Source organism: Copadichromis virginalis, linkage group LG12, assembly GCF_057382275.1.
Source record: "Copadichromis virginalis isolate Kocher_CV1m ecotype Utaka linkage group LG12, C_Virginalis_male_GT1.1, whole genome shotgun sequence".
Taxonomy (NCBI): domain Eukaryota; kingdom Metazoa; phylum Chordata; class Actinopteri; order Cichliformes; family Cichlidae; genus Copadichromis; species Copadichromis virginalis.
Genome location: NC_140629.1, coordinates 17,330,561 through 17,352,048, shown reverse-complemented (window position 1 = coordinate 17,352,048; position 21,488 = coordinate 17,330,561). Strand labels below are relative to the sequence as shown.

At 40.9% G+C, this 21,488-nt stretch overlaps 2 protein-coding genes across 4 annotated transcripts; one reads left to right on the top strand and one right to left on the bottom strand.

Moving 5' to 3' along the window:
* Positions 1-4,268: 4,268 nt before the first annotated feature.
* ido1 (indoleamine 2,3-dioxygenase 1) lies at positions 4,269-8,889 on the bottom strand. 2 transcript variants are annotated; one of them, XM_085475073.1, is made up of 10 exons: positions 8,697-8,889; positions 8,002-8,097; positions 7,812-7,931; positions 7,578-7,696; positions 7,464-7,478; positions 7,269-7,368; positions 7,031-7,148; positions 5,777-5,828; positions 5,527-5,675; positions 4,269-5,439 (listed from the first exon to the last, which is right to left on the bottom strand). In XM_085475073.1, exons 1-10 carry the CDS (start codon positions 8,790-8,792, stop codon positions 5,042-5,044), a joined length of 1,263 nt encoding a protein of 420 aa, XP_085331199.1. In that variant the 5' UTR covers positions 8,793-8,889; the 3' UTR covers positions 4,269-5,041. The 2 variants fall into 2 exon arrangements, with proteins under 2 accessions (XP_085331199.1, XP_085331200.1); XM_085475074.1 differs by having other exon boundaries at positions 7,812-7,901.
* Positions 8,890-11,566: 2,677 nt separating this feature from the next.
* rhobtb2a (Rho related BTB domain containing 2a) lies at positions 11,567-21,444 on the top strand. 2 transcript variants are annotated; one of them, XM_085475070.1, is made up of 10 exons: positions 11,567-12,025; positions 13,695-13,896; positions 13,993-14,096; positions 14,188-14,373; positions 14,476-15,416; positions 15,519-15,637; positions 16,249-16,399; positions 16,511-16,599; positions 17,475-17,580; positions 17,695-21,444. In XM_085475070.1, exons 1-10 carry the CDS (start codon positions 11,964-11,966, stop codon positions 17,898-17,900), a joined length of 2,166 nt encoding a protein of 721 aa, XP_085331196.1. In that variant the 5' UTR covers positions 11,567-11,963; the 3' UTR covers positions 17,901-21,444. The 2 variants fall into 2 exon arrangements, with proteins under 2 accessions (XP_085331196.1, XP_085331197.1); XM_085475071.1 differs by lacking the exon at positions 11,567-12,025 and adding an exon at positions 12,206-12,232.
* The last annotated feature ends 44 nt before the right edge of the window (positions 21,445-21,488 follow it).

Sequence of the window (21,488 nt, the reverse complement as noted above, 5' to 3'; positions counted from 1 at the left end):
AACCCACAACAGAGTGACTGTGAGCTGCGTTTGGTTTACGAAAAACCTTCACAGGTACTGTAGGAAAGATGATTCACCAGTCAGAGAGCTGTTAGGACCACGGTATTTGAAGAACCCCGTACCCCTGGGGTAAACTGCATCATCTTTTTTCACATGTTTACTCAGACCACCCAAATGCTATCCAACTAGACTGCAAATTAGGATTCCTGATTCCCACCCTCAAACTAAAAGTGTTGCCTAACTTTCTTTAGAAAGAGGACACAGGGATAAACAAAAGTACATTTCAAACTGGCGGTGATGACAGCCTGTTATTAGGGTACTCAGAGCCATGGTTGGATTAACCACCTTGGAGGCCTTGGGATAAAGATTTCTTGTTGGGCCCTTGTTGACCTCTGCTGTACACTGTAACAAACTGTTACAAAGCTGCACTATACAAGAAGCAATTTACAGCACCGTCTCAACCAGAGACCATAGAACTGTGGGGGAGAGATATTTGAATGAAGTAACTTCCACCTGCACGGCATTGTTACTTGTGTAAATAGTTAACTTAGCTAACAGAGCAGCAGAGCGTATCTGTTACGTGACCAAGTGCATCCATGCTTGGAGGGCTGATTAGAGCAGAGCATTAAATGAACTGACTGGGTTGGGGGACAACCAGGCTTTGGTTACCTAGGCAACCACAGCCTTGAACGTTGGCTTAGTAACCAACTAGCTTCAAAGCAATGTGCAACAAGCAAATCGCTCCTTGTGCATTAGCTTAAGAAAACTGAAAGTCTGACAGAAAACCTTTCCCCATTAGGAACACTAATTGCTGTTTCCCATTAATTGTTCAATATAATGTGAATAGCGTTGCATGCTGGAGGTTAGTTACATTGGTAATGTTAAACACATTCTAAACCTATAACTTTTAACCAAACGGTGACTAATTAGTAACTTTGCATGTATTTTTGGGATGATGATTTAGCATTGGAAACACACAACAGATTGGCAGTTGATGTTTTCATGAAGTTTTGTAATGCTTTAATGTGCGCCGTGTTATGTGTGACAGAGAAACCGATGATAAGGACAGTTGTAACATTGCAACATGAGTCTAATGCGACTAAATTTAACAATAGCTTGCTGGAAACCCTGCTGAAAGTATATTACTATTAAGATCTGTATGTACAGATTTACAGCTGTCAGCATTTACTTTCTATACAACTCCTATGAAGTTGATTACTAACAGCGAGTCCTTTGTGCAAAAATGATTGCATTGCAGAGTGCTTGTGACTGTACCTTCTTTCACCAATCAAAATCAGGTTGGGACTGCCTTTAAGATGTCCACACTGTCAACAATGGTGAAGGAGAAAACTTTAAAGAAGACAGTTTCTGTAACCTAGCAACAATAAGCATTTGAGAGAGGTGCTTAAAGCCTTGTGTGATTCCAGCACACACACAAAAGCTACGTGTGGACAAAAAAAACCTTCTAGAAGCAAGTCTTGTCAGTCATCTTCTGTAGCTCATAATCTGTGCTTATAACACTTTTTTCATATGCAATTTTTGTACAGTGTTCCTAGTCCATCTAAAGGTTCAATCTATGTTATGCTGAGAAATGGAAGACACCCTATTTATTCTGTCATTTATTTTCATAATTGACACATATATTTCATCAGACTTTAATTTCAATTCAGTTTTTCAATTCAACTTTACTTAAATAGTGCCAAACAACAACAGCAGTTGTCTTAAGGTGCTTTATTTTGTAAGGTAGATACCCTAGAATAAAACAGAGTAACCCCAACTGTCAAACAAGGAGGCAAGCAAGCACTTGGGGCCAGCAGAAAGGAAAAATTCCCTATTAACACCTGCCGTGACTGGTTGGGGTGTGAAGGGAGGAAAACGGGACAAAAAGCATAAACTGTGGAAGAAAGATTAAATATTAATAATAAGTAATGATTAAATGCAAAGTGAAGACAAAACACTCAGCATTCAGTGTCAGCCAATCTAGTCTAACTATAAGTTCTATCAAAAAAGGAAAGTTTTAAACTTAGTCTTAAAAGTAGAGACAGTGTCTGTCTCCCAAATCCAAACTGGGAGCTGGTTTCACAGAAGAGCAGCCTGAAAGCCTCCCATTCTACTTTTTAATACTCTAGGAACCACAAGTAAGGCAGCAGTATGAGAGCAAAGTGCTCTCTTGGGGTGATACGGTACTAGGAAATCTTTAAAATAAGATGAGGCCTGAATATTTAAGACCTTGTATGAGAGGAGTAATTTCAGTGGGAACCAGCATATAGAAGCTAATATGGGAGAAAATATGCTTTCAGACAGTCAATCTCAGTACAAATGAAAAATGAAATTAAAAAAAGAGTCTTATATTGTGGCTATGGCTTGTTGGACAGCCATGTGGCATTAGCCTTTCCCAGTGTGTCCCAAGTTAAAGTAGGTAATAAAAGTAGCACTGGGTCACCTTTCCTTGAGAGAATTTGGCCTGTTCTCATTATTGATCTTACTTATGTGACACTTTACTCTGTTTGTAATTTCCATAAGCAGTTTACCAAAACCAGAAATAACCAAACATGTAAGTACTTAAAATTATTTTCTTCACTTAGACCTCTTAGCCCGAGGAGGATGGTATTTAGACGTGAAAATTGGTTACAAATTTTCAATTATTCTACACAGACCAACATGATATGTAGTTGACCTTGCTTCGGGTGCCCCTGGGGGTCTCAGACTCTCTTTGCCCAGTTCATAAAATAGCTTTGAAAAGAGTTCAAATTCAGGGTGTTTCCCATCAGTAAATGATGAAGATGTCTCTGAACTCTGGGTGTGTGTAAATAGATGTTTGACAAAGATAATGAAGTCAAGATGAGTGGAAAGTTGAAACCCAACACCAAGTCACCTACTGTGCTGTATGTGTAGCCCATAATTCCAGACTACACCCGTCATGTGCACGCCAAAGACAATCAGTCCCTCCCTGCTGCCATCGAGGCTGCTCCCTCACAGGGTGAGAAAAGGTCCTGGCTTTGCTTGGCTTGAGGTAAGCAGCAGCATCATAAATTCAATTTTGAAATAACAGAATCCAGGATATCCCGTGGTTAACCACCAAGGCACAGATATCCGATTCTCTAACCAAAAGGACAACCCTTGTCTGTTATCCTGTCAGATAGCTGGAATATGGATGTCTTAGGAGATTTCTCAAAAAACAGAGACTCCTGATGCATGCGGCAGTGAAGAAATGTCACATATTTAACAATCACGACTAAACTTTTGCAGCCGATATGAACCTTTAAGGCAAAACTTGACACCTTTCACCCTATTATTTACATAATACATGTCACAACCTTGTTAGTACAGGTGTGTTCATGCACATGTGTCATTCCTATACTGAAACCAGCTGTGTGATGCAAGGTGAAACTATAGCGGCCATAGAGGCCCAGCCCCGACTACACAATGAAGACATCCTTAGAGATGGCCTGTGTTTACTGTAGGGTTGTCAGGGAGTCCTCCACCTACATGGCAATAAGGAAAGACATTATTTACTTTGGCTGGACAATGATGGCTCTAATCAGATCCCCATGATGTGAATACACTGTTCGGCCTATCACCACCCATTTCCAGTTTCTGTTCACCTTTCACCTCCTCGCCTAAGACCTCCCTGTCATCTTATAGAAACATTCTCTATGGCTGCCTGAGTGCCTCGGTTTAAGTACAAAACCCACAAATGACAGCCAGCTTAATTTGAAATTTGTAGGTATTTGCTCTGAATTTGTCAGAGTAAACTGAAATTAAAATTGCTGTCTCCATATGCACAGACACATATCTCTCACGCTAAAACCTTTCACAGGCCGCGTGTGTAATTGTGTTCTCTCCATTTGCCTCTTCTATTGTCATTCCCGCTCACCAGCATGTGAAAAGAGTTCAAGATAAAGTAGGTCACTCAGGTTGGGGAAACTGTCATGTCTAATTGCCACACCATCTCTCTTATCTGATCTGGCGAGGCTGTTATTGTAATGAAATACCAGTGGAGATGAGCCAGGAAAGGAGAAGATTACACAGCATGAGCCATTCATGGCACAATCCATCCCTTCATTGCCCTGGGTTTTCCACACAGTGGGTTCAGGAAGTATGGTGGGGCATGTGAGGGCTGGATGTGGGCTGGAGGAAGAAGGCAGGATAGCTGAGGTAACCACTCTGATAAGTCGATGCGTCTCTGCTCTGCTTTGTGTTCTGACATGACAACCCTGTTTTGAATCAGTGCCACGAAGTTAAGACACAACAAAGGACGATTATTTTCTGAGATGGAAGAGTCAGGTTCCATCCTGGTACTTTAATGAGTGGATGTCAATTTCAATACATCATCACAAGACTGCAATTAATGAATAACACATTATCATCATGGGGTCAGTTTTGCTTGTCAAGGCCAAATCAGGCTTGCTTCTCTCATAGGCTGCCCACGCTGGTAGCTCATCGTAATGCTGCCCTTTAGTGCCCTACCATGGTTTCACACGGTACTGCAGTACTTTATTTTCCCTGATTATTTTACTTAAAAGCAGAAAGTCAGTTGTTTTTACTTCCATACCAGCGGTGGATGATTTAAGATAATCTTCAGGCTGGAGAAACCAAGAAATCTTTGTGATTTGAAAAATACACTTGATCTTGGTTTCTCAGTCTCATTTACCAAAATTACAGGAGTGTTAGTACTGATTTCAACTGTTTAATGTTTAAATGTCATCAAAATATTTGGATCTTGAAATGATGCTCTTTTTTTCACATTCCAGTTCAGATTAAAGACGCAATTAGTGGTTGCGTGTAATGGAAAGCAACAGTAGTGGTTTAAATCATGGTTTGGATCGATTGACGGGTATCACTCGTGTCTATTAGGCTGAGGTTTGTTTACAGACCCGCCAAAGCTACATGGAAGACAATCAAAAGAGGCCCCTCGCTTTCATTCTGCCAAAAGCTATCCTTTTAAAGACAAGTGAAATAGTGCGGAAAGTCATCAGAGTTGATTTTTCTGGTGGTTTTATTTGATTTGCATGACTCGCGGTTCCTCTGTGATGACAGTTCAGCTGTGATGTTTTATTTCTCTGCTCGCCTCGGGCAGCAACGTATCTTTTGTTTGATCCCTCACAGTTTTTAGGAAAGACATTATGCTTGAGCCTCCGGTGCCCCTCTCCTCAAGTGCTGTGGGTGCTCTGCTGATCATCTCGCCATCTGAGTTGTGGTTTTGGTCACGCAGTTGTCGAGCACGGGCAGCAGGTACTGTGATAAAGCGGCTGACGACATTGATGTGGTAGCTGCGCAAAGCCAGCAGCTTTTTAACACAGAGATCGAAGACATTGTTGAGGTCCTTGCGATCTTGCTGCTGGACAAAACTCCTCAGGGACGGCTGCAAGGAGATGTCGTTGATCAGTTTCTTGTGAAGGGGTGGCATGTAGTCCCTCATGTAGATTAGAAAGGAAGCTGGGGAAAAACAAAAGCAGTGAATTCTTTACATTCATCTCTGGCACAGTTGGGATCATGTTATTGACAATTCGTCAGCCTTTTTACCACTTTTTGGTTCATGTTTGACTCCCAGAAGCTCGTCAAAACAGTGCAGCAGACTGCTTTGTGCAGCACTCCCTCCTGAATACCTCATCAGCGCTGTCTGGACCCCTTCATAAACCAGCCCCTTTGGCATACACGGGTTGTCTTTCCATCTAAGTATGATTATGTGACACGGGCACGCACATAGGTCTCAAAAACATGTTTCACTTTGCAACTATGTGAATCGAGAGAAAACAGCAATAGATTTCTATACCCAGACAGGTAGATCCTCATAATGCCATAGAAGACTGAAGGGTCCACATGCACTTAGGGAAGAAAAGAAAACAGTTGTTAATGGGATTCATTTTACAATAATCACGAAAAAAAAGAAAAGAAAAAGGCAAGAATTGAATCATTTGCAATCATTAAAAAACGTTTTTCTTTCTTTATCAATGAACCTATCCCAGCTGGCTTTGGGCAAGAGGCAGGGTCATACATTTCAAGACAGCACAGGTAAACGTTTCAGTCATTTACAAATAACTCCCAATTTAAATTTAAAAAGATTCAGGGAAGGGAGTTTTCTACCCGTGTTAAACATCATTTAAAGCTCTGAGAAGTCTTTGTATGCTGAAAGCAAACAACAAACAGCTGTGATCTTTGGACCCTCGGCTGCCACTGCATTGCAAACTATGCTAAATTATTTAACTGCATAGGGATAAAAACACTTTTTGAAACACAGTTAACAACTCAACCAAAAAAAAACATACATACTGTTTAAACAAGATAGAGAACATCATTTCAGCAATCATACCGCATCATATTCCATACATATTAGAAAAGCAAGACCAAAGTTAAACAAGTCCATGTCCTGAACTAACCCTAACCCTGTCTACAGCATAATGTTTTGGGAGACCTGGGTCGTTGACCCAGAGTTTTGAGTTTTCATTATTATTGAACTTTGATTTTGCCATTATTTATCATTTCTAGTCTTTTGGTGTCTTTGTTAGAGTTCTCTGTCTTATGGTTTATGTTTCTGTGTTCTATAGTTGCTCTGTCTCCCCTGTCAGCTGTATCCCCTTGTCAAGTCCGTGTCTCTGTGTTATGTTTCCTGTTTTACTTTGAAAGTCCGTGTCTCATATTAATGTATCTGGTTTTGCTTCCCTTGTCTCGTTAGCCCTGATTTGTCCCAGCTGTGTTTCTCTCCTGTCTCTCATTCACTGATTGCTCTCTCTGTGTATTTAAGCCCTGTGTTTTCCTCTGTGTTGTGATCTACTGTCTACCATGCTGTGTGGTTTGCCTGTCAACTGGTTTGATGCTTAGTTTATGTTCTTAGTTCAGTTAGGTTTCTGTTTTCTACCATCCAGCAATAAAGCTGAGTTTTTTGAATTAACGTTTGCCTCCAAGTGTCTGCACATTGGGTCCTCCTTACCACCACTCCTGCCTGCACATCAGCCTTCACATAACATAACGTGCAAACATTTTTGGAAAAAGGCTGTAACACATTTAGGTTTTACATCTGAATAAGTACCTTGCATCAGTTTGAGTGCGTCAGTCATGTCCTCAATAGACCGGCTGATGATCTCCAAGCCTCTGGCCACAGCCTCGGTGTCGCCACACCTCACACCATTGATCACCGTGGGAATATTCTACAAAGCAGTGGTTCGGTTAGAAATGTCCTCGCTTTAAGGGTGCCCTTATATTTGTCTGTTAACAACAATTATCAAGTGCACATTTTAGGATGTTTCCTGTTTTTAATGTATCTTCACCTTCACCGCAGGAACTCCAGCTAGCTCCACCAGCAGAGTGACCAAGAAGAAACCTCGGGCACTTTCTCCACCCGGGAGGCTGACCAACAACTCCAGGTTCCTGTTTGACAAATGTAAGCCATGAAACTTTGTGCATATTATAGTATGATAGCACATATTGTATTATACTGTGTGCAGAAACAGAATTTTACTCACTCCATGTTGAAAGGCCTGGCACAGCAGATATACAGATGGACATGAAAAACAGGACATATTTATACACATTTGCTGGGTTTACTCAAACTGCTGGCAGGAGATTAGCGGCCTTACCCGTCAGGATCTTTCCTCTTCCAGTTAGCCAATACTGCATCTGCATGTGTGATAATTGGGGGAAGCCCTAAGCGTTGTGACACCTCCCAGTATGGAACAGCCAGACTGCGTGGCAGTATCTTAAAAGAATATGAAAGAGAAATCAGTCATAATAACTGAATCACTTAAGGTAACATGTAGCATTCAGAAAACAGGAGGCAAAAGAAAAAGAAAAACTAACAGACAGTTAGTTACCTCAACTGTATCTTTCTCTCCCTCCTCCCAGACGTAGCCCATGGTCATCATGCTGAGAGCCAGGTGGGCCAGTCGTAACTCTTTGTGTTTCTGCAGAAAGTTGCTGCTCAGCAGTGGCATCTGGTCATAGACAACTGTACTGAGCAACTGCTTCACAGTCATCGTGAATGGTGCTTGTCATTATAAATACCTTGTTAATACGGGAGCGCAACTCGTGGGACTGCGCAAGCTCTGGGATTCTCAGGGCGATATCCATCCATGGCTGGTAATAAGGTGGAAGCTCTTCCTTTAAATGCACATCATGAGAAAATGTTAATGTTGGTCAGTACCATTTAACACAACTGTAGTTGGTGTAAAATGCAAACAAATCCAAGTTCATGTTGTCCTCAAATGGCAAAGCAACAAATTCACTAAAATCCAAATGGCTCAAGGGGCTCAAAATGAAATGTTCACAACTTGTGACCATCATGTGTGTTGTGTGCTTGTGTCCAAGCAGGACCTTAACTTACTAAGCTTCTTTTTTAGGAACCAGTTCTCCCATCCATCACTGTGCTTCATGTTTTATTTCTGACTACAGAAGTTATGAACATTATTGTTCTCTCCATTTTTGCTCTCTTCTATATGCAAAAATGTGATTTTGTAAACGTCTTCTAGGAATAATGCTCACTTCCTTCATCTTTGTTGGTCTCAATCAATACTAAAGTTAATATTTTTATAACAGCTTTTTTGGCGCTATAAGGATTAATGTAATTGGCAAATTCTTATTAAAGGTTTGGTTTTTAAGTAATACAATGTGAATAAAATGTAATAATGTTACATCACAAACTTGAAACAAGCAAAGCTAAAATAACACACACAGAACTTCAAAAGAGCTTTTCAACGTACCAAAGGATCTGGAAGGATGAAGCCGAGTTCTTCTGAGACATGGTAGGACTTCAGAGAGAAGAGAGCTTCGGTCTGGTCTGTTTCAGCAGAAGCCATAGAGAAAACAAAGCAAGCACCAAAAACTGCAATGATCCTCTGACAAGCTGAATGATCCCAGACACCCCAGTCTGGCTGGACTTGAGCACAAAGGTATTGCTTACACAACCTTTATACCTGAGTTCTGCTGTTGCACAATTCCAACTGTAGAAAATCAATACTTCACTTTGTGAATCATATAGTATGAAACAAATAATCGGTGTCACGCTTGGTTGATCTATAACCGTCCAAACTGTTAAAGTTATGCAAAGAAGAAACTAAAGCCAGTTGGGATGCTTTGCATGTTGTAAAAAAAAAAACGCCTTGTTGTTTTCCCACATTTCCTACGGGTTATCAGGAACGTAACTGATAACAAATAAGGAACAGATATGTTACTTTTACAAAAGCACAATCATTTGTTTATCAGCCTTTTGTTTAAGAACTCTTTGACAGCAGATTCATCTGAAACAATAAATAAATACGCTAATAATGAGTTAATAACGTGCGTAGGCGTGTCTTTTTCAATTTGTATTCATATCCTGAAGATAACACGCTCTTTATGTTTTGACTGAGAGCTATAAAAGACTGCTACTTAAACAAAAGTGCTCCATATATCTGGAACAAACTCCCAGAAAGCCTCAGATCAGCTGAAACACTCAGTTTATTTAAATCCAGGTTGAAGACTCACCTATTCTCAGCTGCATTTGAATAAAGCACCAAATCCACACTTTTAAGCTTAAATTTCAAAACTTATATTTTAACTACTGATTTTATTTACTGTTTTTTTAATCAATTTTAAATCATGCTTTTTATTATTTTTGTTTTTTAATGTCTCTGTAAAGCACTTTGAATCACCTTGTTGAATTGTGCTATATAAATAAACTTGCCTTGCCTATAACATTTTATGCCGCGTGGCTTTTATTTTGAAGGGACTTTCTCTACCCTCTATATAAAAGAGGATTAAGTCAAATTTAGACTGTCAGCCTCACCTGCTGGAGGAGACTGAACACTGCAGTTTCCTTAAACCAAACCATGCACCGCACAGTGTATGTGCGTAAACAGTAAATGAATCAGGCCAGTAATACTCAGTGCTCCAGAGCGCCAACAAACCGGCATTTCACTTTGCGATTTGTCACGTGTTTTGGAAATACTGAATGAAATGAACCCGCACTAGGACATGAATCTGTTGGAGAAGTTTCTTTGTTAAAATCAGCTCAGCGGTCTGATTTCTTTTTGAGCAACTCCACGTAAGCTTCGGTATTGTAACATTTGCAAGTCGGTGTAAAGGTCAGCTGTAATTTGATCCTCTTGCTTCTGAAACATAGATAACAAACACCAGACTGCATTGTTGTGCTTTCTAACACAGATGACAAAATAACTGGAACACTGAGGCTGAGGACAACAGCGGTCTGCCAGGGAGCTGGACTTTAAGGAAGTGCTACTTCACTGACAGTGCAAACTCACTTTTAGTAGGCCTTAACTTTGGAAACCATGGCTGTCAGTACCCATGAGTGAGTTATTTTTTTTCTTTTGTGCGTGTGTGTTAAATCACTGAAGTTAAACAATAGCTAAACTTCCTGCCAATTAGATCCATTGATATGTTTTTGCAGTTAAATAGCTGACATTAGCTAGCTGCTGACACTGAAGGATGATGTATGGTGATTATGATAAATGTCAAGTAAATCCAGGAGAATCTGATTCACTGAACACAGTTGTTTTAATGCTGAAAATAAAAGCTTTAACACAAACTGATGAACGGCGGTGACTTACAGACCTACGACTCTCGTAGGTCTCTTGGGTCTTTATTGCTAAGTAAGAAGCTCCAAACAGAATCATTTTGGTAATATGAAAGAAAAATAATTCAAATTTGGGAATTTAAAAGTCAAAGTACGTGCTTGCGACCAATGTTCCCTCTAATTTTTCATGTGTCTGAGCGAACACACAAACTCCCTGAGCGGTCCCTTGGACCACTGTGAGCAACATCAGTAGACATGTCCACTGTGGTCACGCCAGCATCGAATCCATCCAAGTTACATGCTTTATTAATTAATTGGCTAATTATTAATTACAACATTTACATTTATGTTAGACTACTTTTAATTAACTGCTTTAGCCCACTGGCGCAGCCAGTCACTTACTGACTAACACTGCAAAACAGAATTGTTAAAGTTTCAATTTTAATTTCAAATCAGGTTAGATTTTTTTGTGCGCAGAGACCGTGCCAGCATTGCGCAATTGCGCACGCGCGCAGCTTAGAGGGAACATTGCGTGACACTGTAATGACGAGGCAAATGTTAACAGTTAACGTATTTGTAGTGATAATGTGAGTCATATCAAAATATAAAATGTGCACTTCATAACAACTTGTAAAAAAGGGACAGAGTCTCAAAAGTCTGCTAAAGTCTGTGTATTTCCTTTAATATATTTGTATTATTTCTTAATTTCTATTAGTGTTTAAGCGTTTTTTAGTTAGATTGTTATTATTTTTTTCTTATTGTTGTGGGTTTTTTTTATTTATTTATTTATTTACTTACTAATTGTATTGAGTACAATCTAACTTCGTTTTCATGGTGTGGTAGTGTCACAATTACAGTGAAGTCTCTTATGTCTTAAACAAACAGGAATTTATTCCGTTTTTGTCGTGTATCCGACATGCCTGCAAGTTGCTGCACGTGTAGGGTGTGTGAGTGTGTGTGTGTTTTAGTGTATACATGCATTCAAAAGTTAATCCCTGGTCTTTCTCCGCTGTAAATCCACCTGACACACCCCTTCTTACACCACTATGATTAGAAGGGAGCTGATCATTCATGCTTAACGTGTCCGAGGTCTCGCGGGTTGCATGAATTAATCATAACCTGGGCTAAATAAAGTATAAAGTATGAGCGGATCAGTGTTTTGTAATAAATAGGTTTGGGGGTTTTCTTTTTTCTTTTTTTTCCCGTCTGTGCGCCTGCCTATTATTAGCTACGGAGGCCATCCAGTAAGTGGAGGTGGGTCTATGACGGCCAGGGCTGCAGCTCTGCATCGCACCGTTAGACTTCACCTCAGCGTCCGCGTTTCTGCCAGTGCCATCGGGCTCGTCACACCGATCCAGAGCACCTTTCCTGAAACATCGGCTATTTCCAAGCCTCGTTCACCTCGCCTTGAAGATGAAGTTAAATACGAGCTGCCGTCAGGTGCAAGACGCATCCGATGGAGCCCTGCTTTTTATCTCGTTCATCGACCAACCCGATGCAGCACTTCCTTATGTTGCGGTAAGGATGGTCGGCAACCGTTATGACCACAGCGTCAGAGTGGTTTTAATTCGCTTATTTTATGGGGGGAGGCTGGTTTTTGCGATGAACTCGGAGCCGGATAAACAGGCTCAAGAGTCAGTGACGGGGCGTTACATAACGTGTAATGCAGCAGAGCCTCATGACTAGTGTCTCGGTGGTGGAGGGAGGCACTGTTCGGTCCTTCTGGTAGGGTATGCACGTTTTTATCATCCTTGTTATGGCAGATAACCGAGGCTCCTTAAAAAATGTGTTTTTAAGATGATCGACTTAAGGCACTGTGCGTTATATAGTATATCTCACCACATTTTAAAAAATCATTAATTAATTCGTGAGTTGCGCATTGTAGTCTGTAACAGGAAAGGGCATTTGAATGAGCAATTGTAGGGGCGGGGTATCTCTATAGTATCAGACAGGCCCAGCCTAAGGTCAGACTGCGAGTTGTTTTGAAAGGTGAGAGAAGCCTATGGTGATGCGGACTATGCAGTGAATGAAGAGCCCGATTTTTTTTATGAATGGCTACAAAGTGACCATGAGGCAAAGAAATCATAGTAACCCTTGATAGTAATATTTAGAGCACTGTGTGAACCAAAGTAAGCAAATGATGCTGCAAAAGTGTTTTGGATAGAAAGTCCTTTTAGTATAAGAACAGCAGAAGTTATGCTTTAGAAAGGGAGCTGCTTTTTTGTTTTTTCCTGATAGTGGGCACTTGACTTCCAGGTAGGGGTAGCTGGCTTCATTCATAAGAAGGCAGCACTATCTGAGAATATAAATATGAATGGAGGCTATATTCCAGTCCGCTTACGCTTTCAAGAGGGGGGGGGGCTCGGATGGAGATTTCTTGTTTATTCGTGTAAGCTCTGGATGTGTAAATTAAACATGGCGTGACTTGGGTTTCAGATGGTTCAAAATCACGTTACGACACGTAACAGTGGTGTTGTCTCTATACATCAAATCAAAAAAGAGCATAAATCACAGAGGCTTGTCTGATATAGGGTCTAACACACTGACACCAACCACAGTTCCCTTGGAAACTGGAACAGCGACCTAAATCGTCAGCAACCATTTTCAAGACACAGAAATAGTCTGTTTACCTATTCCTATTGTTTCATTTAGGTACATGCCGCATGCATGAGGGCTGTGATGACTTAAGTTATAAGCTCTGAGGTATAAGGTTGGGGTGCTATGCTTGAGATGTAATGACATGGGGAAAAAAGAAAGGGAATTTTAGGTTTGCTGATGGTTGGAAGAATTGCAGGGATGTGTCACACATGTAGCATTGCAGCAGCCTTTATTAAAAGAGGAGCAGTAGCATTTAAACTTATTTAACTCTTTTGAAACTAAGAGTGCCTTTTCTCTACCTTTTAATTAAGGTTGAATAAAACCAACCTATCGCCTAGCTCTGATTTGCTGTATATTTCCCGTTGTTGTTTGCTCAGTACTTTCATTCTTTTCTACATCAGGAACAATAAAAGGGAACCTGTGAATAGACACAAGGAAGTCACGAGACCATCCCCTGATAGCTCTGCAGGCAGAATTAGCAGTGCAGATGAAGCCTTGTCAGTGTCTGTCCCTGTAGCGTTCATGGCAGGGTAGTATAGGACTGAAAGTGCTAATACACGACTTTCTGCACACCTTTATATTCTGACAGGCCCCAGCTGACGGATTCTGATATGGACTATGAGAGACCAAACGTTGAAACTATCAAGTGTGTGGTGGTAGGAGACAATGCAGTTGGGAAGACCCGCCTCATCTGCGCCCGGGCCTGCAATGCCACCCTGACTCAGTACCAGTTACTCGCCACACATGTACCCACGGTCTGGGCAATTGACCAATACAGAGTATGCCAGGAGGTGAGTAAGAAAGCTCAAATAGTTTGGGTTTTTTGTCCCTTGATATAGAGAAGCTGGTGGTTGTAGAAATACAAATATTTTTTTGGCATCTATCAGGTTTTGGAGCGCTCAAGAGATGTTGTGGATGATGTCAGTGTGTCACTCCGCCTTTGGGATACTTTTGGAGACCATCATAAGGACCGGCGTTTTGCATACGGCAGGTGGGAAAATGTGAAATTCTATGGTCTTTTTACCATCAGTTGCTTTCATCTTACCTGAAATAAGCAAGTTTGCCCTCTGGCTTCCCTTCAGGTCTGATGTTGTGGTCTTGTGCTTCTCAATCGCCAATCCCAACTCTCTGTACCATGTAAAGACTATGTGGTACCCTGAGATCAAACACTTCTGTCCCCGTGCTCCTGTCATCTTGGTAGGCTGTCAGCTGGACCTGCGCTATGCTGACCTGGAGGCAGTGAACAGGGCACGGAGGCCTTTAGCTAGGTACTCAGTTTTGCATTTATCTCTCTATATGCAAGAACCTTCAAGTTTCATGGCCGAAAGGTTGATTTACTTCCGATTAACTTCTGATATGTTATTTTTCAGACCAATAAAATCCAGTGAGATTCTTCCCCCAGAAAGAGGCCGGGAGGTGGCCAAAGAGCTGGGAGTACCATACTATGAAACCAGTGTTGTTGCTCAGTTTGGAGTCAAGGACGTCTTTGATAACGCCATCCGAGCTGCGCTCATTTCACGCCGCCACCTGCAGTTTTGGAAATCTCACCTCAGAAATGTCCAGCGACCTCTCCTTCAGGCACCCTTCTTGCCACCAAAACCTCCCCCACCTATAATCACTGTGCCACCTCCCCCTACCACCACAGAGGAGCATCCAGCCGGTCTTCTCGAGGACCCACACTGTGCCGATGTCATCCTGGTCCTGCAGGAGCGACAAAAGATTTTCGCACACAAGATATACCTGGCGACATCCTCTTCAAAGTTCTACGACCTCTTTATTATGGACATGCAAAATGAGGAGACCGAAAAGCCCCCTCGGGGTCCGATCTCTGGGCGAGAGCTGCTGATGCGTGCCGCAAGCTTTGATGTTTGTGAGAGCAGCGATGATGGAGACAAGGCCAACCTGAGGGCCTGCACTAGTGATGGGACCTTGAAAGACTCCGAGGTCGCCCGGCGGGGCAGACTGCTCTCCTCGTGGAGCCGAGCCTTTGTCAGCATCCAGGAAGAGCTTGTGGACGACCCCATAACATACAGCCCCAGGCCTATGACTGTAGTCCACATGGACCAGTCCATGCAGCTCGGTCCTTTTCGAGCAGTTCTTCGCTACTTGTACACTGGCCAGCTAGACGAGAATGAAAAAGAGCTAATGCACATTGCTCACATCGCTGAGCTGCTGGAGGTCTTTGACCTGCGGATGATGGTGGCAAACATACTCAACAATGAAGCCTTCATGAACCAAGAAATCACCAAAGCCTTCCATGTGCGGCGGACAAACAGAGTCAAAGAGTGCTTGGCCAAAGGCACTTTTTCTGGTGAGAGCAAATCATTACATGTATTTGTTTGTCTGCCCAGCTTGAAGTAGAGTGGATGCCGGTGTAAGTGAGGTTTTACTAGCTCTCACTTCTGCGTTGCAGATGTAGTTTTCAAGCTAGATGATGGGACGATCATGGCCCACAAGCCTTTACTCATCTCTAGTTGTGACTGGATGGCAGCTATGTTTGGCGGGCCTTTTGTTGAGAGCTGCACCAAAGAGGTGAGTCGAGGACAGGCTAAAATCAGCCCTGTATGAAACACGTAGTTCAGCATTTATAGTTACATACTCATTACCAGTCAAATAAAAGTGCATTTAATTAGCTTATAATTAAAGAAAGCACACTTGTGTAGCACATCTCAAATACACAAAGTGGCTCGTGTAGCACACCAATGGACTACGTGAAGTGTGTAAAAAGTATAATTAGAGGACTGCAAATCTGCTCTAATACAATTACACTGGCTTTGTGATCCAAGTGTACTGCAGTTCTCTGAGGCCTGCTAATTGTGCCTGATTCTACTATGAATTAAAAGTACTACAGATTCATAAAACGCCTGATAGGAGAAAAGGTTTTTAGATCGTTTGGAATTGAGATTGTGTCTTTTCAAATGATCCATAGTGTATCAGATAGCTCTGTAAAGCTATATTTAGATCACCTATGAAACTCACGATGTGTCCCTCTCTTGCTGCACAAAAAGTAAATATTTTTTGTAGTCTGATCGTGTAAAATGTTGTACAGGAGATTCCTTCTCGCTCTTCCTCTCTCTGTGCACACCTGCTGAATCCTTCAGGACCTGAATCATGTTATATTTTGTATGTTTTCTGCTCCTAAGGTGCTGTTCCCCAACACAACTCGCAGCTGTATGAGGGCTGTGCTAGAATATCTGTACACGGGCCGCTTTTGTTCTCGCTCGGATCTGGATGCAATGGAGCTCATTGTTCTTGCCAATCGACTTTGCCTCCCCCACCTGGTTGCACTTACAGGTATTACATTTGGTATCATTTTCCTGTAAAGTACAGGATTGTATGACATGCAGCCGCAGTGTGCCCTTCCAAGCTGTTGCCTACAGAGAGCAACTTTTATGTTTCTTTCAGAACTCTACACAGTAACAGTGCTGACGGAGGCGGCGATGATGGGGGCTGACATCGATGGAGATGTGCTGGTGTACTTGGATATGGCCCAGGTAGTGTGACCTGCCAATCATTCCGAGCAGGGATTGTTCTTAACGCACTTACACAACGCTGTGACAAAATAGATTTTATTTTTATTATTAATGAGGGCATTTCTCAGAGGGGACTTCTCTTGAGGCTAAAATAGTTTTCACAGGCAGTAGTTGGGGCAAAAGACACATTAAATTAAACTGCCCTTACCTAGCTGAAGGATTTTTGGTGTAGTGAGCAACTGGGAGACAGGAATCATGCTCAGCACTGTACATCATCCTGTCATTAAGTTTCAAATGGGTATATTTTCCATTTACCCGGCAAGCTCATTTTGCTCATTTTTAATTTATTTGGTGCAATTCACCACTGAAACACAAACATTAAAATGAATTTTCATGTTGTTTTTTTTAATTACTACACTGCCGCCTGCTTTGCCAGACCAGAATATAGCAAACAAATCAAACTGGCTAATGGCTGTTAGATTTTTTTTGTTTGTTTTCTGTGTGTTTGTGTTTTCGCTTGTTAGCAAGGAAAAGAAAAGGGGTAGATTTGTGGGAAATATATTGGAGAAAGACTGTTGATATATATTGGAATCCTTAGAATTTGTTACTTTCTGCTGTACTTTGTTAGTTGCCATGCTAACTGCAGCATGCTAAAATTAGCACAGTAATGCTACCATGACTAAGCTTCTAAGTGCAGTACAAATTTACTTAATGGCTCTGACAAAGAAGTGTAAACAAGATAGTCTAAATGTAAGGTCAACTCAAATGGCCTCTGTACTCCAAATATAGATTGTTTTTTTTAATATGTGCACTTCATGTCAGCAAACCCCAGCACTGCTTTTTATCTCCAAAACAAAACACACAGAGTGATGATATATGACTTTGTGTGCTGACAGTTCCACGGTGCCCAGCAGCTCACTGGCTGGTGTCTTCACCACATCTGTACCAACTACAACAGCATCTGCCGCAAGTTTCCCCGAGATATGAAGGCCAAGTCTGCAGGTAACAAACATCTGATTAATCTTTAATGCTCTCCTCTCATTAGTAGCGAACACCAGTGTGAGACAGAGAGTAACTAAAGAAAAGATTGTCTTGAAAATATTTATTGTGATTCAGAGAACCAAGAATACTTTGAGAAACATCGCTGGCCGCCGGTGTGGTACCTGAAAGAAGACGACCACTACCAAAGGGCACGCAAAGAGCGCGACAAGGAGGACTACCTGTACCAGAGGAGGCAGTGTAAACGCAAGTGGCTCTTCTGGAACCTTCCTTCTTCCCCTAACTCGAACTCTCCATCTTCTGGCTCATCTGCAGTCATCTGACGGAGTGGTAAGGAGAGGCCCACTCTGCAGCGCGTCAGTGTGGATGCAAGCTGTAAAAGCTCCAGTCAAACATAAGCGCTGCTGGCTAGATATGCCCCAATTATTCAGGCACACAGTTACATTTACTGTTTGCTTACCTCTGCAGTCAAACAGCACTCCAGGTTTCCAAGCTCAGCTCAGTCTAGCGGTCAAAGTAATGAGTTTTGTTTCTTAGATTTTTAGCTTGTTATACGCGAGACTCAAATCTCAGTGATATGAACCTTACTGACAAACGGTACAGTATATCTGGCGCAAATATCACCTCACGTGGATTGTTGTGCGTTCTGCCACCTGAGTTTTAAGTTTAAAAAACAGGACTCTGCTGGCACAGAACCTTTCACCCGTGGTGTCATCAGTTACATTGAACTGATAACCAAGTGCTGCTAATCAGCTGCAACAACCAGCAATTCAACACAGAATTTAAGTCTCAGAGATATAACACACAGGATGTAACAATAGCATGGCCTACCTGGAAACAGTTACTCCGATCATGCCTATTATTATCGTGGATGCATAAGTTATAAAATACTGGCAACTTCTACTCATGTATATTTTTGTACAGTCGTTCTATTTTTGAATGTGTACAGCTTGCATCACTGAAGGCGATGCAAGCCTGGACACAATCAACTTGTGATTTGTGTCCTCTTGTCACAAAAGGGCTGTCGTTTACATGAATTGATTCAGTGTCCGGAGACACAAGAGATCCCAAATCAGAGAAAGAATCAGTCTTTTCAGTAAAATGCCAGCAAAAACAAACCAGATCAATAATATTTACTACGTGTCATTCAATGAGGATTTTTATCAGTTCTTCACTGAAGGTTTCCGCTAGTTTCCCACAAAGCTGCATTTCTGGAGTTGAAGAGACCACGTGGACTCTGTGACAGCGATGTGTATCTCTCTCTCTCTCTGGTGATGATTTAGGCTTTAGCGATTGATCTTAGTTGATTAGAGGTTGCATTTGGATATGTAAGACTCGCGCATGCATGAGGCCTCCTCACGGCCCTTCATGTGAATTCATCAGTACATCTTCTACACACCCAGCACTTTCTGGACTCTTCTCTGCAGAGACAAACACACACACGAACTTCCAGTATTGGCATCCTTTTGAACAGCGTTAAGGACAGTTTGGCATCATGACACACTCAAACAGATCTTTATTATTTCTTTTAAAGGAACTGGGAACTGGCTGCATTGCTAAGATGTTCAAAATGTTTCCAAAACAGTTGTGAAAAGGTTTCAATCAAATCATTTTTCTTGATTTGTTTTGCACGCCTCACAGTATACGTTCAGAGCTGTCATCTACGGTTGTACTTGACTGTCAGAAGGGCTGCAGCATTTCGATCAGCAGTCACGGCGCTCAGTGAAGATGGGTGGTATTGTAAATTGTAAAAAAAATATATCAACTGCAAGTAACTTGCATCACTCTAATGTGCTGTTACCTAAAAATGTGCACTGCAGGCAGTGAGCAGAATTATACAGTATTACCGAGTAATACACACACACTGAATACAGACTTGACTCATCTGACTTGCATTTAGTTACTGTGCAGCTACAAACTTGTTTAATACTCATTGTGCTTACCTCCATTATATATCTTACTATACATACAATTTACAGGCAGTTCAAATATACAGTTGACTACTAGTAAAATAGGATAGTAAAGTAGACACATTGCATTATAAAGATCTACATTCATAAAACATGCTAATGCTATGTAAAAGAATCAGTTCCAGCATTTGCTTTTCAGGCTTGCTTTAATCCATTATGATAATTCTTTTCAACTGCATTTTAAGTAGACATAATTAGAGCCAAGAAAAGAGTTTAAAATAATTAAGTGGTATGAATTAATTCAGTGAAAAAGGCTAAATGTATTGCTTGTATTAATTCCTTGAGTAATAACTACACTGCATGAACAGAGCCCCGCCAAAATAGAAGACATTAATTTGCAGTCGTTTAAAAATGTAACGCATATCAGAGTGGTGGTCCTGGTGTTCGAAGCGCTATCTTTAAATTGCTGTCTTTTATATTAAATCATCTGTTGTTAAGCAAAGAAAAAATTGAGAACTTTCATTTTTAGGAATTTTAATCAGCAGCATAGATGACAGCAAACACCAGAAGGCTGATGACCCTCTGATTTTATTCTAATTCTGAATGTTTTTAAGTGCTCAATTATTTGAGTAATAGATAGTGTTTAGATAACTCAAAATACAGTTTGGTGTACTTTAGCAGCAGGAGGGTCTATATTGCTATAGCTTGCCTTGATGGTAGGACTGATGAACTTCAAAGTTTGTTTAGACATGGTTTCCATTCCTCAGTGCATCGCATTTCTCAGCGAATCTTCTGCTGTTTTGCATCAAGAACACCTCATGCCTTAATGTACAGTGTACTGTAGTGTGTGCTATTGAATGTAAAGTAGTGTTACTGTGGTCACTAGATTGTATGCTATATCGTAAGCTATAATGGTGCTCTCTAGGCTGTGTGTGTATCTATAAATGTACATAATCCATAATTTGGATATAAAGCAATCAGTCAGTGTGTGATTCGAAGAGTCCAGTGAGTGTGTGTCAGTTTGAACACTGCTAAAGGTTTATGATTTTGTTTGTTTGTTTAAAGCTGAATGACAAGATTAAAGACTCTGGCTATTAAGGCCACACTAGACTAATGAGAAACCATCAAATTTGTGACATTAACCATGAAATTAATGCAGGGATTTCAAATTTTTGTTTCATTATTTTAAAGTTTCTTTATGTACTCCACTGAGCTCCAATTTCTGAGACTGCATAGTAGCAAAATGCTAAGATAGTGTGGACACTGGAAGCTAGATGGTAACTCTAAATGTAAATACATATATATTTGACTTCTGCAAGTCGAACTCGACATAGCAATCGATACAAGCTATTGCATAGGTTAACATACATACTGTTTTGTACTATGCATAATGAAATGTCTGACTTTGAAAGTATAAACTTGCACTGCTTTGTAGCACCGGGTTCTCTTCAAATTGCATTAAAGGGTACTGCAACATCATTAGATGAAGAAGTAGACAACATCAGGTTAAAATAAAGAAGAAGAAAAATAAGATCATGAATTATAAATTAGTTACTACTGGGGCCCTTTTCCATTTGTTTGGGTGCTAATATCACAGCTGCAGAGAAGCACAAACCAAAGGGAGCTTTAGCAGCACCAGGAATATATATTATATGCTGCACAATCACTACTGCATAGTTTAAGAGGCCTTGATCAGAAATGGTTGAATATTAAATAAAATTAAAAAACAAAACAAAACAATAACAGAAAAGAAAAGAAAAGAAAAAAAACTTGAATGTTTTCTCAGTGTTCAAAACCTGGATGACACTTTGTTTAGTCACCAGGTTTTTATTTTCTTTGTCTTCGTTCTCAAGAGCTGTTTTTATTGTTTGGGAGCTATAAATATGAAATTCTGTAGCATGTGTTCTTGAAAACGTGTAAATAATATTTACTAAATAAACAAAGAGCAACACGTGGAGTCCGGTATGGTGGAGTCTGTTTATTTGGTCGTGTTACGTGAAA